The following is a 13,249-nucleotide window of genomic DNA, read 5'->3' as shown; positions in this document are numbered from 1 at the left end:
TGATGGCAAAAATCACAGAAAGTTGGCAATCGAAAACACCCAAACGTCATTGTAACACCTCCAATGCAGCTTCTGAGATCTCACACTAATTGATCATACAGTGATGGAAAGAAAATAAAGCCTATATTAGGTAAAACAGGTTAAAAAAAAAGGTAAAATAAAGTCTATTTTAAAATTCATACAAAAGTTACACAGTGCTCACTCCAGGACCTACAAAAATGTACTTGTTAGGTAAACACTGCCAGTCCTTTTAATTATTAAGTCTTCAGAATTCAATACACACACAGGGAGAGAAAGTCAACCTGGTCTCAAGAAAAAAAAATCCCTGATTAATCTACTAGACTCTTTTGAAAGATTAAATCTCAAGAAATTTAAGGAGATAGGGATGGGGAGGAGTCCAGCTAATAGAATGCCCTGGGTACAATCCCCAGCACCTCATAAAACCTCGGAGGCGGGGAGGGAGGGAGGGAGTTAAGAAGGAATGAATTAAGGAAATAAGGAGTTGTCACCTATACTTTCAAATCCAAAAGCTATTTAGGAAGCAGTCATCCTGAGTGGAAGGAACAGTTACAGAAAACAATTTCACAATAACAAGACACGAACAATCCTTGATTAAGGGATCTAGAAGATGAGGGAGACAGATGAAATGACCAGGCTTCCTTATGACTACTCTCTTCTGAATCATTAAACAGCTAAAAGACAACAGCAGAGAGGTAGGCGTGGTGATCCAGGAAAGCATCACCAACAACACAGGCAGATGGGATCCAACTCAGACCACTAGCTGTAACATCTGAAGCATGGTCAAAAACCTGAATCTACTTCAAAGAAATATTCATGTGAAGTGCTCCTGCCTGCAAAAGGATCAACAACACACAAAGAAAACCAAGGAATGTGCTAGAAAGACACTTTTCATTTTCAAAGTCGTAACTGAAGTCCTGAGCCACTGATACTGAGAACAGCATGTTAGGACTAGCATACCATCTCAAGAAACATGGCGAAAATACATACATGGTACACAGACACACATGCAGGCAAAACACCATGCACATAAAATAAAAATAATTAAAAGGAAAATCCAGGTGTCTGGCAGACATAAAATCTAGAGAAGCCACCTCTCTGTCATAGTCCTAACTAGCAAATAGCACCCGTTTTTCTGGGAGAAACCCACAGATAAAGAAAGCCTGATATTTCAAGCTAAGCTATGTTTTTAAAATGTACAGAACAAAGACAATAAAGTCCAAATGATAAATAGGGTCAAGGGAAATGCTTCTATAGTAAAAGAAACCAATTTTCTTATAGACCTTTTGATAAAGGCCCATTTAAGTATCATAAAATCCTATAGGAAGGATTTATACCTTTGAACTTGAAGACAAAATAAACCTAAGACAGACTAAAGTACTATTTAAGACAGTAGACAATAAGTTGATCAAACGTTTTATCCCCAAAAACTCAAATTACAAACACAGATTTTTAAAGGATAAAGAAGTGAAGATCTGACATGTCCATCAAAGGAAGGACATTTAGGATAGAGCCCTCAGTTCAGAGGCTGACTGAGTCACGAACACGCTTCAGCCACAGTGGACGACGGGCCATGACTGTGATCTCTGGAGTGACCTTTCCCATCGGAAGCAGCAGAGGCAGCAGTGTGCAGAGCAGCCACAAAAAGCCATGTCCATGCCACATCCTCTCTTCACAGGAATCGCAAGAACAGTTAGTAACAGAGGGCAAACAGAACTTAAGCGGTGGTCACGTGCGGCAGGCTGCACAGGACAGGGTTAACAAGCCTCTTAGTCTCTCGGGTGGGGAGAAGGGAAGAACCCAAAACAAAAACTTCTTAAAAATATGCAACTTTCTGAAATGGTTTTTAGTTATTATTTGATTATGTGCATAGGCATTTGCCTACATATAGGTCTGTGCACTATGCAAATGCCTGGTGCCCAGGGAGGCCGGAAGAGGGTGTTAGGTCTCCAGGAAATGGAGTTACAGACAGTTGTGAGCCACCATGTGGTTGCTGGGCATCCAGGTCCTCTGCAAGAACAGTCAGTGCTCTTAACTGTTGAACCATCTCTCTAGGCCCGAAAGACTTTGTGTGTGTGTGTGTGTGTGTGTGTGTGTGTGTCTGTGTGTGTCTGTGTGTGTACATGAGTGCAGGTCCTGAAGTATCAGGGGAGCTGGAGTTACAGGCAGAGATGAGCCACCAGACATGGGTGCTGGGAACAGAACTTGGGTCTTCTGGAAGAGCAGCAAAAACTCTTAACCACTGAGCCATATCTCCAGCCCCTCGAAATACAATTCTCACAGGGTATAGTAGTGGACACCTGCTATATCAGTACTTTGGAGGTGGAGGCGGGAGGCTCAGGAGTTCTGGGCCAGCCTCAGCTCCCTACCTGGTTTTAAAACAACATATAATTCCAAATGCACTGCTGGAAGCTTCTAGGCCCCAGGAAATCTTTATTTTGTTACAGTCACTTAGTTATCTGTTCTGAGTGTGCACACATGTGCCATCTGTTATGCATGTGTGCCAGTGTGCCAGGGTCCACATGTGAAGATCATTTCCTCCTTCCACCATGTGGGTCCCAGGGATCAAATCAGGTCAACAGCCTTTACCTGCTGAGCCATCTCCCTAGTCCAGAAAATCTTTCTTAAAACAAACCTTTCTAAACTTTTATACAAGAATCACTGCTAAAAATAGCAGTCTTTGTTTTTCCTTTTTGGTTTTTTGAGACAGGGTTTCTCTGTGTAACAGTCCTGGCTGTCCTGGAACTCACTCTATAGACCATGCTGGCCTTGAACTCAAGAGATCCACCTGCCTCTGCCTCTGCCTCCAGGGATTAAAGGCATGCACCATCATCACCCAGCAAAAACAGCAGTCTTTATGCATCTGTTTTATACATCTTTCAGAAAATAAACTAATAATATAGTACTGCTTGGGCTCCTTACTTTAATTTAAATTGAAAAGTTTCTATTTAATGGTTAGCTTTAAAGTCTACCTAATCTCTGAGCGTCTACACAAGGTGGGGATGGAGCCAGAAGAGGAAACGAAAAACCTTAGGAATAAAATGTAGTTGACTGAAGTTGGACTGTAATGTGAATGGCTTGCTTCAAAGACACACCATAAACTAGACAGAATCATGTGTCTGGGTGGAGTTCTTCCAGAAGGTTACACACCCTACTTCTGGTTACCATTTTCAAACTGTGTTACAAATAAAAACACGTTTTGTTTCTTCTCTGGGTTGCCTTTGCCATCCTATTTTAGAAGCGTGGAAAGATGTTTCTATGGTTCAGAGCAAAGGCTGCTCTCCCAGAGGGGCTTGGGTCAATTCCTAGCACCCCTATGGCTACTCACAACGGTCTGTAAGTCTACTTCCAGGGCCTCTTAGGCCTCCACGGGCCCCAGCATACATCATGCAGGCAAAATACCCATACACATGAATAATATTTTTTTTTTTTAAAGTAGACATGTGTTCTTATTAGGAAGAGCTCTCCTTATCTCACGTGCGGTCCCAGAGTAAAGAGCCGGTAAGTCTGGACTTCTGAAGAATGAACTGAGAGAATAAGGATGAGGTTCATCTCAGGTCTGAAGCCAGATCCTGTGACCCACTGCTGGAACGCCCCCAGAATTTCAAAGCACAAAGAAATGTGTATTACAGGACCGAACCTTTCTGTGTTATCAGCTTTTCTAGACAAGTCGTTGTAGAGAAACCTAGTCCTTTCTAGTCCTAAAGCCCATGCGGATGTTTCACAACATAAACTGTGGAATCATCTAGCAGGCTCTCAAATCACAGGCAACAAGAGCTACGATGTGAAACATACTCCAAAAACCATGCAATACAGGTCCAGCAGGGCTGGGGAAACGTCTAAATTTTTCTTCTCAACCTTCCCTTGAGTTCCTTTTCTCGAGACTTAACAATCAGTCAATAAAGGAGAGAGTAGGGAAACAGAGCAATACCTGACAACCCCGCCTTTCAATTTCCACGATACATTTCTGTATCAACAGCGGCACCATGGAGCCCACATTTTCTTTCTCTACAACTTTCTGAATGTCAACACCGAACATGACTGATTCTCGGTTTTTATCCAGGCCGTGCAGAGAATTCTCCCACTGTTCCATGAGGGTCACCTTGGCATAAATAAGGCCTCTGGGTTCCAGTTTGACAGCCAGGTGATGGGTCTTTGTCACCCTGAATAAAGAGGGCAGGACAACTGTACCATGACAGCACACTCGATTTCTCCTTGGGGTGGGCTCCCAGCTGAACACCACCAGTTTCAAATGCTGCGCATTTTCAATCTCTATGTTGAAAGTGTGGTCCATGTCTAGAAACGTCGTCCGACAGGTGAGCAAAGCTGTCCTGGCTTTGTTGACTGAGTCTACCTGAATTGCACAAAAGACATCTTTTGAATCTAGCCGGGGTGGCTTTAAACCCTCTGCGCCGTACAAGTGCACACTCATGAGCCCCGATATGTATTGGGAACACTTGGGCTGATCAGCAAAGCTGTAATGTCTAAAGGCGTCTATATCTATTTCATTTTTGCTACAACTGCTTGGAGTGGTTTCTCTTCCTTTTCCAAGTCTGTGCTCGGAGGCGTGCTTGTTAGATTTGGTTCTGAGTTCAGGCGAGTCTCCGTCACTGAGGTAACCGCCCTTGCAGGCGTACTTGGAGTTCCCAGTGGCTTTCTTCTGGTAGCTCTGCTGAGACGATACAGTGGTATCAAGATGGTACCGGCTTATAACGTTCCTGGTTGGGTTTCCAGAGGACAGAGAAACGCTATGAGGCAGCTGGCGGCAGTTACATTTGGACAACGAAGGGGTACCATCCGGACCGCTTATATAGTGCGAGGCTCCCCTAGTACCCAGCTTCCGGCTGAATTCTGGCAACCTTTTCATTTTCATGGAAAGTTTCCTCACGGTGCGTGGAGATTTTATTTTATCTGGCAAAGACCAAGTCATGGAACCACCTTTCTTCACAGGGCTGGGGTTTGGAGAAGATGGCTCCAAAGTTCTCAGTTCAGTCCTATTTGTAGAAACTACAATCCCAGGGCCTTGAAAAGGAGACAGGAAAACATTATAAAGAGAAGAGTACCAACTTATTTCTACTCTATAAGCGAGCTGGTTCTCATTTTCACATTTCCCTCTGCAGTACACTCCAGTGAGTGCAGATCCTTAAATGGTGGCCTAAGTTTTGGAGGAACTGGAGTAGCCTCTATCTCAGAACATTCAGCTAGAAACAACTCTGAACGTCACAAGGCTGCTCTGTATTTATACCCTCTAAAGCCAAGTGTTACACAGACCAGTGTTGATTTAAAAAAAAAAAAAGTTAAAAACCCAAGAAGTCTGTAATTTGGGCAGCAAAGAGGCCTTCTTTGTTCTAAAAGTCTGTTAGGATATTCTCTATCAACTAAACTTCCTGGTAAGCTGGTTCTGGCAAAACACTGATAGAATATGCTAAATGATAAACCTTTTCAGTTGAAAAGGACAGATTAATCAATTTCATGTTTGAGTCTGTACAGTTCCTACTAAGTTTTCAAATTATTCAAACAAAATAAAAACATGTTCTCAAGCTGGGCGGTGGTGGTGCACGCCTTTGATCTCAGCATTCGGGAGGCAGAGGCAGGTGGGTTTCTGAGTTTGATGCCAGCCTGGTCTATAGTTCAAGGAAGCCAGGGCTACATAGAGGAACACTGTCTTGAAAAACGACCCCCCACTCCCAAATTCAACATCATCCCAATTATTACATATTCGATTTTCAGATGTTGTCTACTCCTTTAAATAAATATCTAATAATCTTAATACCAGAATCTAATCTTAGCAAAACTATTTCAGGATTAAAATGAACTTGTGTATTTGCTCAGAATCAGGAGATTGAATGACCTTTCTTTAAACGGCTAACATGAAAGCCGCCTTCCGTCCATCCCTGTACCCTAACAACAAGCATTGTTTTTACACAGAAGGAGGACTATTTTAAGTATGCATACTGGGCTTTCTGGTAAACAGCTAGTAAGGAATGGAGTGCCTGCATACCAGACAAAGCATCCCTTGTATTGCCAATCACAAACAGTTCTGCAGGCTCACTGGTCTAGAACACGCTGTAGTAACCAGGGCCCTGCTTCATGTAACATTAACCAGAAGGGCTGGCTACTCAGCGTAGTAAACTGCTCTGGGCTTTCCTAAATTATTGAGGAATTTAATCATCGGATTCTCTTTACAAACTGCTAATAAACAGTTAATTGTTAAGCTGTTAATTGTTAAGATGAAATATTTTATATGTTAGAGAGTCTACTGCAGTGAAGAGGGACTTTATTAAAACACAAAGGGTGGGGCCGCAGAGTCGGCTCAGTGAGTTAAGTGCCTGCTGCCTAAGCATGAGAACCTGAGTTCAAATCCTTGGAGCCTGTGAAACGTCAGATGTACTTATGCGAGTCAGTCATCAGTGTCGCTACAGCGAGCCCGGGGAGGGGGGGATGGGTAAAGCCCAGCCTGGCACATGCCGTGAGGAACAACGGAAAGAGACCTCCTACCTCAGACCAGGCGGAAAGTGAAGACGGACACCGAAGGCTATCTCTGACCCCAACGAGTGCTACAGCATGCGTGTGCCCAGACTTACACACACAGAATTGCTTTGATTTTTAAAACTCTGGAGTTGAACTACTACAAAATTCCATTGTCACTGAAACTAGAATTATACCAAACAGATCACATAAGGGCTACGAGAAGTAAGTATAACATGAAAAATGCTTAAATATACAAATTTATGTACCAAGCAAGAGGTGCGGGATCCTCTGGGAGCTGGAACTACAGGTGCCTGTGACTGTGAACCGACTGATGTAGGTGCTGGGACCCAGACTCAGGTCCTCTGCAAGAGCAGCCCACTCTTAACGCCGAGCTGTCCGTGGCTCTCCAGGCCCGAAACGTCTTCACTTCATAAGGACAAAGTGTAACACACATACAGCCGACACCATCTACGTTTTGTTTCAGGGATTATCAAAGACTTGAAAGGGAAAGGAGAAGCCAGGTGCACAATCACTCTTACCTGTACAAGCAGACCTCCACACGGCGGGGCTGTCCTCTGCCGTCACGCTGTCTTGTGTCCTGTGTCCTGACCTTGGCTTGCACTGCTGCACAACTCCTGCAAAATGGACGGAATCGACAGGGTTCACTCCATTTGACTGTGTGGTCTGGACGTCATCTGTGTGGTAACGGGCAGGACCCGGCAACTCTTCCCCAGGAGGCTCAGCCTTCCTCAGGTCTCTAGCAGACAACATATTCACACTGAGAGCAGAGAGCTTCACTGTGGCAGCATTCGCCTCCTCAAGACTCGAGACACTTGCTATGCCAAGCTCGTCTTCCTCGGGGATGGGATTGTACCATATCTCTCCTTCGTCATCGGCATCGTTGTCCTCGCTGAAGTCTAACGAGCAGGTTCCTGACAATGGAGAGCTGGCAGCTTCACAGGTCCGGTGTGTGCAGCGGCCCGGGGGGGCCTTACAGAAAGGCTGCGGTGACCCACGTTTGGGTGGGGACACGGGGGAGAGGCAGAAGTTCCTTCTGTCTTGACATCGCTTACTCTCTTCCGGACTCTGAGATCTCAGGGTGCTCTGATACAGCCAATTGCGTTTCTTTGAAACAGTGATGTGGTTAAGGGGCTGGTGACCTCTAAGCTCGGCATTATCCTTTACGTCTTCAGGTTCTCTTCTCTTCGAGGGAGACCCGTAGACATTTTCAAATAAGTCTGCTTCAAAGGAGAAACAGAGAACATAATAATGTCAGGTACAGCAGGAAAGACATGTCACTTCAGACCAGCTATTAAAATGCTTAAAAATAAAAGTGATATTAACTATATTCACAGATCAAAATCAAATCACAAAAACTTCAATTTTTTTTAACCACTGAAACAAAATTTCAATTTAGAAATCCAAGTGGGTATACAAGTATTATGAAATTCTAAGAGGGAAAAAAAAAACCCACCAAGCTAACACTGCCTTTACTGTAAAGTACGATAGTGCTCAAGTCTCACCCTAAACAAAACATGTAATTTACAGAAAGTTTCTAAAGAATGCTTTTTTATACAACAGTATGCTTTAGTTGATATCTGAATATTCAACTCATTGTTAAAAGGACCAGAAGTCATGAGAAAGCACAAGTAACATTCTTTTGCTTTCACAAAGATTAATTTTTAATAACAGTCTTTAAATTTTAACAAAAATTAAAAACTTTAACTAAAGCACAATCATACGGAGCAGATAAATATTGAACAAAATAGCCCTTTCCCACAATCCAGTGAAGACCTCAGATACTCACATATGTTTATGTGTCAATATAGTGGTACAATGTTCTAAGAATGCTACATTACTTGCAATTAAAGAAGTTTATGCTTCCAAAGAGTTGTGTTAAGTGGCAGTGACCAAGTTAAGCACACATCTATCAAAACAATAGTTCATTGCACGAAAAGTACAGCCACACTTGTGGAAATCTGAGATCATGTTATGTTTTTAAATTATTACTGTTATTATTAAATTATAGTGTTATGATAGTCTGAATGTATGTATGACTAGTTCATCTTGTTACAGCAAATAGAACAATGGTTTAAGAGCAGTGATAACAACACATTAAGCTATGAGAAGCTTCGTAACAAACAAAATCCATGTATAATCAAGCCTTCCATCTATTGAAAAAAAAATCCTTTAAAAATGTAAACTTACCATTATCTTTTTATACCTAAACATGTACCCAAATGCAATTAAAACAAAACCTTCATTACAAACTGAGGTTCGAGTTCAAATATTTCTAGATGTGTAATCTACACCAGCTCTTTGTCTGTTTGTTTTGTTTTTCAAGACAGGGTTTCTCAGTGTAGCCCAGGCTGGCCTCGAACTCAAGAGATCTACCTGCCTCTGCCTCCCGAGCACTCACTTGGCTAGTCTAGCTCTTAAGGGCTCCTACTGTGTGAGTCACGGATCTACTCAATGAATGACTACTTTGTGCCAGGCAGAGAGAAAGCTACACAGTAACTCTGAATTCCTGCCCCTCTACAACCCTCCTAATGCTGCGATCCTTTAATACAGTTCCTCAGGTTGTGGTGACTGCCCCCAACCATAAAATTACTTTTGTTGCTACTTCATAACTGTAATTTTGCTACTGTTATGAATTGTAATGTAATATCTGTGTTTTCAATGCTCTTAGGTGAGCCCTGTGACCCACATGTTGAGAACCACTGCTCTACAGCAATTCTGTGTGAGTGGTGTTCAAAACTAAGTCTGTCCAACCCTAACACTAGCATTCCCTTCCCCCAGACCACATGACCCACTAACAGTAGGGAAGCGCCTCTCTCTGAACATAAGACATTTGGTATTTTACCTAATAAGGTAGCTGCTGATAAAAGACTGTTGCTATGTCTGAAATACACTGAAAACTGTAAAAATTCTACTCAGAATAGCCAAGTTCTTGTCTGGGCTTACCTAGCTGGTAAACAGAAGAGGCAGTTTTCCAGCCCTGACTCTTTCCTTGCAGACGCATGGGAAGAGAGACCATCTCCACCCTCCAGGACTGGAGACTCAGTAAATACCTTGAAATAATTTCCTTTTTAACATTTTGAATTAATGAAAACTCCACTCAAGTGTCTCTCTTTGGAGCTGGAGAGATGGTTCGGTTATAACAGAGTACTCACTGCTCTTGCATTAGACCTAAGTTGGGTTCCTAGCACCCCATCAGGAAGCCAACAGCCCTAACTCCAGCTCCAGGGGATGGCTCCTCTTTTGGCCTCCACAGACAACAGTATTCACATGGACATAGATACATACACACATAAATGAAAAATAAGCCAGGCATTCGGGAGACAGAGGCAGGCAGATCTCTGAGTTCAAGGCCAGCCTAGTCTACAGTGGGAGTTCCAGGACAGCTAGGGTTACACAGAGAAACCATGTCCTGAAAAACTAAAACAAAAATAAAATTTATATTTTAAAAAATTGTTGCCGGGCGGTGGTGGCGCACGCCTTTAATCCCAGCACTCGGGAGGCAGAGCCAGGCGGATCTCTGTGAGTTCGAGGCCAGCCTGGGCTACCAAGTGAGTCCCAGAAAAGGCGCAAAGCTACACAGAGAAACCCTGTCTCGAAAAAACAAAAAAACAAAAAAACAAAAAAAAAAAAAAAAAATTGTTTCTTCGGTTCCCTCTCCTTCACGAAGTCCAAAGACAACAAGAACAAGGACAGAAGTTACTAGGGCTTTGGGCTCCCTGGGATCACGTGCTCTTGCCCAGTGCTCAGAAATCTAGATCTACTTCACATTTCAGTCCATGTCTCTTATGTAAGAGCATACCAGACCTGTACGGGACACTGTTTACACATAGCTCTGACACAATTACGAAGTGGAAGCTAGAAGTCGCAACTTGTTTATCTTCTCAGAGCTCCTTAACAACACCCAAATATGCATGGAGCTGGATACATTATTTTGTTCTATCATTGTTTTTCACATAATATACATTCCACACTATTCCTAATAGGCATCAACATGTACTACATTCCAAGGAACTGCAGTAAGAAAAATAAAGCTATTAGCATCTTATATGTAAGCAAGTTGATGTGTTTAATCAAAGTGTAATACCACTAAAAAGTACAATTACATTGTGAGACACTATTTTTGTTATCATGTGTGTCATATATGAGAGTGTACGAACACGTGTGTGCATCCATGCAAAAGCTAGAGGCTGACATCAGGATCCTCTGGAACTGGAGTTACAGAAGGTTGTGAGCCATCGGGTGAGTACTGGGAAACGAACTGGGTCCTCTGCAAGAACAAGGAAGGCTCTTAACCATCTTGCTTTATTGAGACAGGCTCTCTCACTGAACTTGGGAGGCTGTGTGTAATCTCTTCTCCCCTCCCTTTTCATGCTAAAAAGTAATGCCTAATTCAATTGCACAGATTTTAGAGTTAAATCTTGATTCAGATCATACATAGACACAAGAAGATGCAAGTAAAAATAAGTATACAAAGTTGCAGGGCAAAAAAGCACTCTATTGCAACTATACATGTTAGTTGCTATAATTTCCAGGTTTGAACTAACGTGATTTTATTTTGAAAATATGTAAGAGAATGCAACAGTGGCAATTTTTGGAAAGTTTTTCACTGAGAAAAGTAGGCTGCATAGTAGTAAACTTCCTTGAGCCAATTTTATTTTCTCAATAATTATTTCATAATAAAGACAGATGATGCAGTATCACCGGGATTTAACTCAAAGCATCAGCAGATAAGCAGCTTACATATTTCATCATTAACTGGGAACGTACAGCATCCACAGGCTATCTTATCACCATTCTAAAATCTTGGAAAGAAAGTGCTATCCTTCCTTCTCTTTAAAATCCTCAAATAAAAGCATTGTTATGAGCATCAGACACTGAAGTCTATGCTTAGGTGTTGTTTACGAAAACTGAACCTGGGGCTGGAGAGATGGCTCAGCGGTTAAGAGCACCGACTGCTCTTCCAGAGGTCCTGAGTTCAATTCCCAGCAACCACATGGTGGCTCGCAGCCATCTGTAATGGAATCTGGTGCCCTCTTCTGGCCTGCAGACATACATGCAGACAGAATACTGTATACATAATCAATAAATAAATCTAAAAAGAAAGGAAGGAAGGAAGGAAGGAAGAAAACTGAACTGGCGTGTGCATTCTCAGATAAATCTGAAAGGAGGTGGAGGGTAAGGAAAGACACATTTTCTTTTCCTTTCCTTGTGACTGGCAATAAAAACCCTGGAGCAAACGATATGCTCACATTTGAGACTGAAAAAGTAGAAAGGAAATCTTTGAGACCCTTTTCTTTTTTGTTGTTGTTGTTTGTTTGTTTTCAAGACAGGGTTTCTCTGTGTAGCTCTGGCTGTCCTGCAACTCACTTTGTAGACCAGGCTGGCCTCGAACTCAGAGATCTAACTACTGGGGTCTCTGGGATTAAAGGCGTGTGTCAGCACCTCCTGTTAATAGAAGAGAAGGGGAGAAGAGTAAGTAAGTATCGCTTGGGGGTGGGGGGCGAGCAGGGCTCTCTAGCTCAGCCTCAAAGCTCCCCTAGGCCTAACTCCTCAATCTACTCACACTCTGACTGGGTAAGGTAGTATCCTCATGAAGCCTGCCTACACTGTACTGGATTATTTTAGTATTCTCACAGCAGCCAAAGGAAAGAAGCTGAGTATCTGGTCTAAGGAAGTACTGAAAGTCTGTTGAGAAGTCTACAACCTATTAACTATGGTTCCTCCATTCCCACCTCTCTGGCAGATTCCAAAATCTCTAGTACTGATTGGTGGGATCAATTCAGAAAACCGCTCAAAAACATCACGTTATAAGCACTACCTACTGATTCATACAAGATTGAAGCCGAGAGAACTCTGTGCTCTTCTCTAACTGGGGTCAGTATAAGTATCAGGTATTAAATAGGGAAGTCTTTCCAAAACTGAGGCACAAGAGAACTCCAGACTCTTACTAAGGAGTGGCCGGCCTCCAGAATGGCACCATCTGTTTACTGAAAGCCTGTTAAAACGCAGAAGCTCAGGACCCTGCCCACACTCTAAGGAGGTTTTCCGGGAATCCACAGGCACATTGTTTGAAAAGCATCCTTCTGAAACAGCAAACACCAAACCTTCTGCAGCAGTGGCCTAGAAAACATCCCAAGATGTTCTCAAAGGATCCACAGAAATCTCCTTGATTGGGAATCACTGACTTATAAGCGACTTATAAGCACAGGGCTTTCAAACCAACAGGACACCATTTTCTGCTGATTTTGTAATTCTCCCAAGTTTTCCAGTCACCGGCATCCAGTGTTCCATGGCACTCTTCCAAAACAACAAACAAAAAAGCTGCACTTGCTTCCAAAGGCCAGACTGCCAAGCTGTCCCACGCGGGATTTCAGGCGAGAAGACTGTCAGAAACCGCTCACATGATGCTACTGATGTTGGGGGTGCTGGGGGAGGGGGAGGGGTTGATGCAAAAACAATAATAGAACCAGAAAAGTCGTGGATGGGAATCTGTAAACTTCACTTAAGACGGTTAAAGATCATACCAGCTGGGGGGTCTGGAGAGACGACTGAGCGATTAAGAGCGCTGGCTGCTCTTCCAGAGGACCCGGGTTCTATTCCCAGCCCCACTCCACATGGCAGCCAACAACCATCTGTAACTGTGTGGGCACCCGGCACACTAGCGGTGCACAGACAAAATAGTTATACACGTAAGATAAAAATAAATAAATCTTAAAAAGAGGAAAGAGGGGAAGGGGGT

General features: G+C 43.0%; 1 protein-coding gene across 4 annotated transcripts in view; it reads right to left on the bottom strand.

Moving 5' to 3' along the window:
• The window catches only part of Syde2 (synapse defective Rho GTPase homolog 2), a 34,879-nt gene that overhangs the window by 16,388 nt on the left and 5,242 nt on the right, over positions 1–13,249 (bottom strand). For 3 of the 4 annotated variants that reach the window (XM_052731289.1, XM_052731291.1, XM_052731287.1), the window contains exons 2-3: positions 7,029–7,730; positions 3,950–5,040 (exon numbers count right to left, since the gene is read on the bottom strand). In XM_052731289.1, the coding sequence (XP_052587249.1) occupies positions 3,950–5,040; positions 7,029–7,730 (1,793 nt within the window). The remainder of the gene's footprint in view (positions 1–3,949; positions 5,041–7,028; positions 7,731–13,249) is intronic. The other variant, XM_052731288.1, reaches the window with a different exon arrangement.

Source organism: Peromyscus californicus, unplaced genomic scaffold (assembly GCF_007827085.1).
Source record: "Peromyscus californicus insignis strain IS unplaced genomic scaffold, ASM782708v3 Scaffold_9__1_contigs__length_137607984, whole genome shotgun sequence".
In the NCBI taxonomy this organism is placed as follows: Eukaryota; Metazoa; Chordata; class Mammalia; order Rodentia; family Cricetidae; genus Peromyscus; species Peromyscus californicus.
Note: the sequence above shows the minus strand (reverse complement) of the source record. Positions and strands in the feature narration are given on the sequence as shown.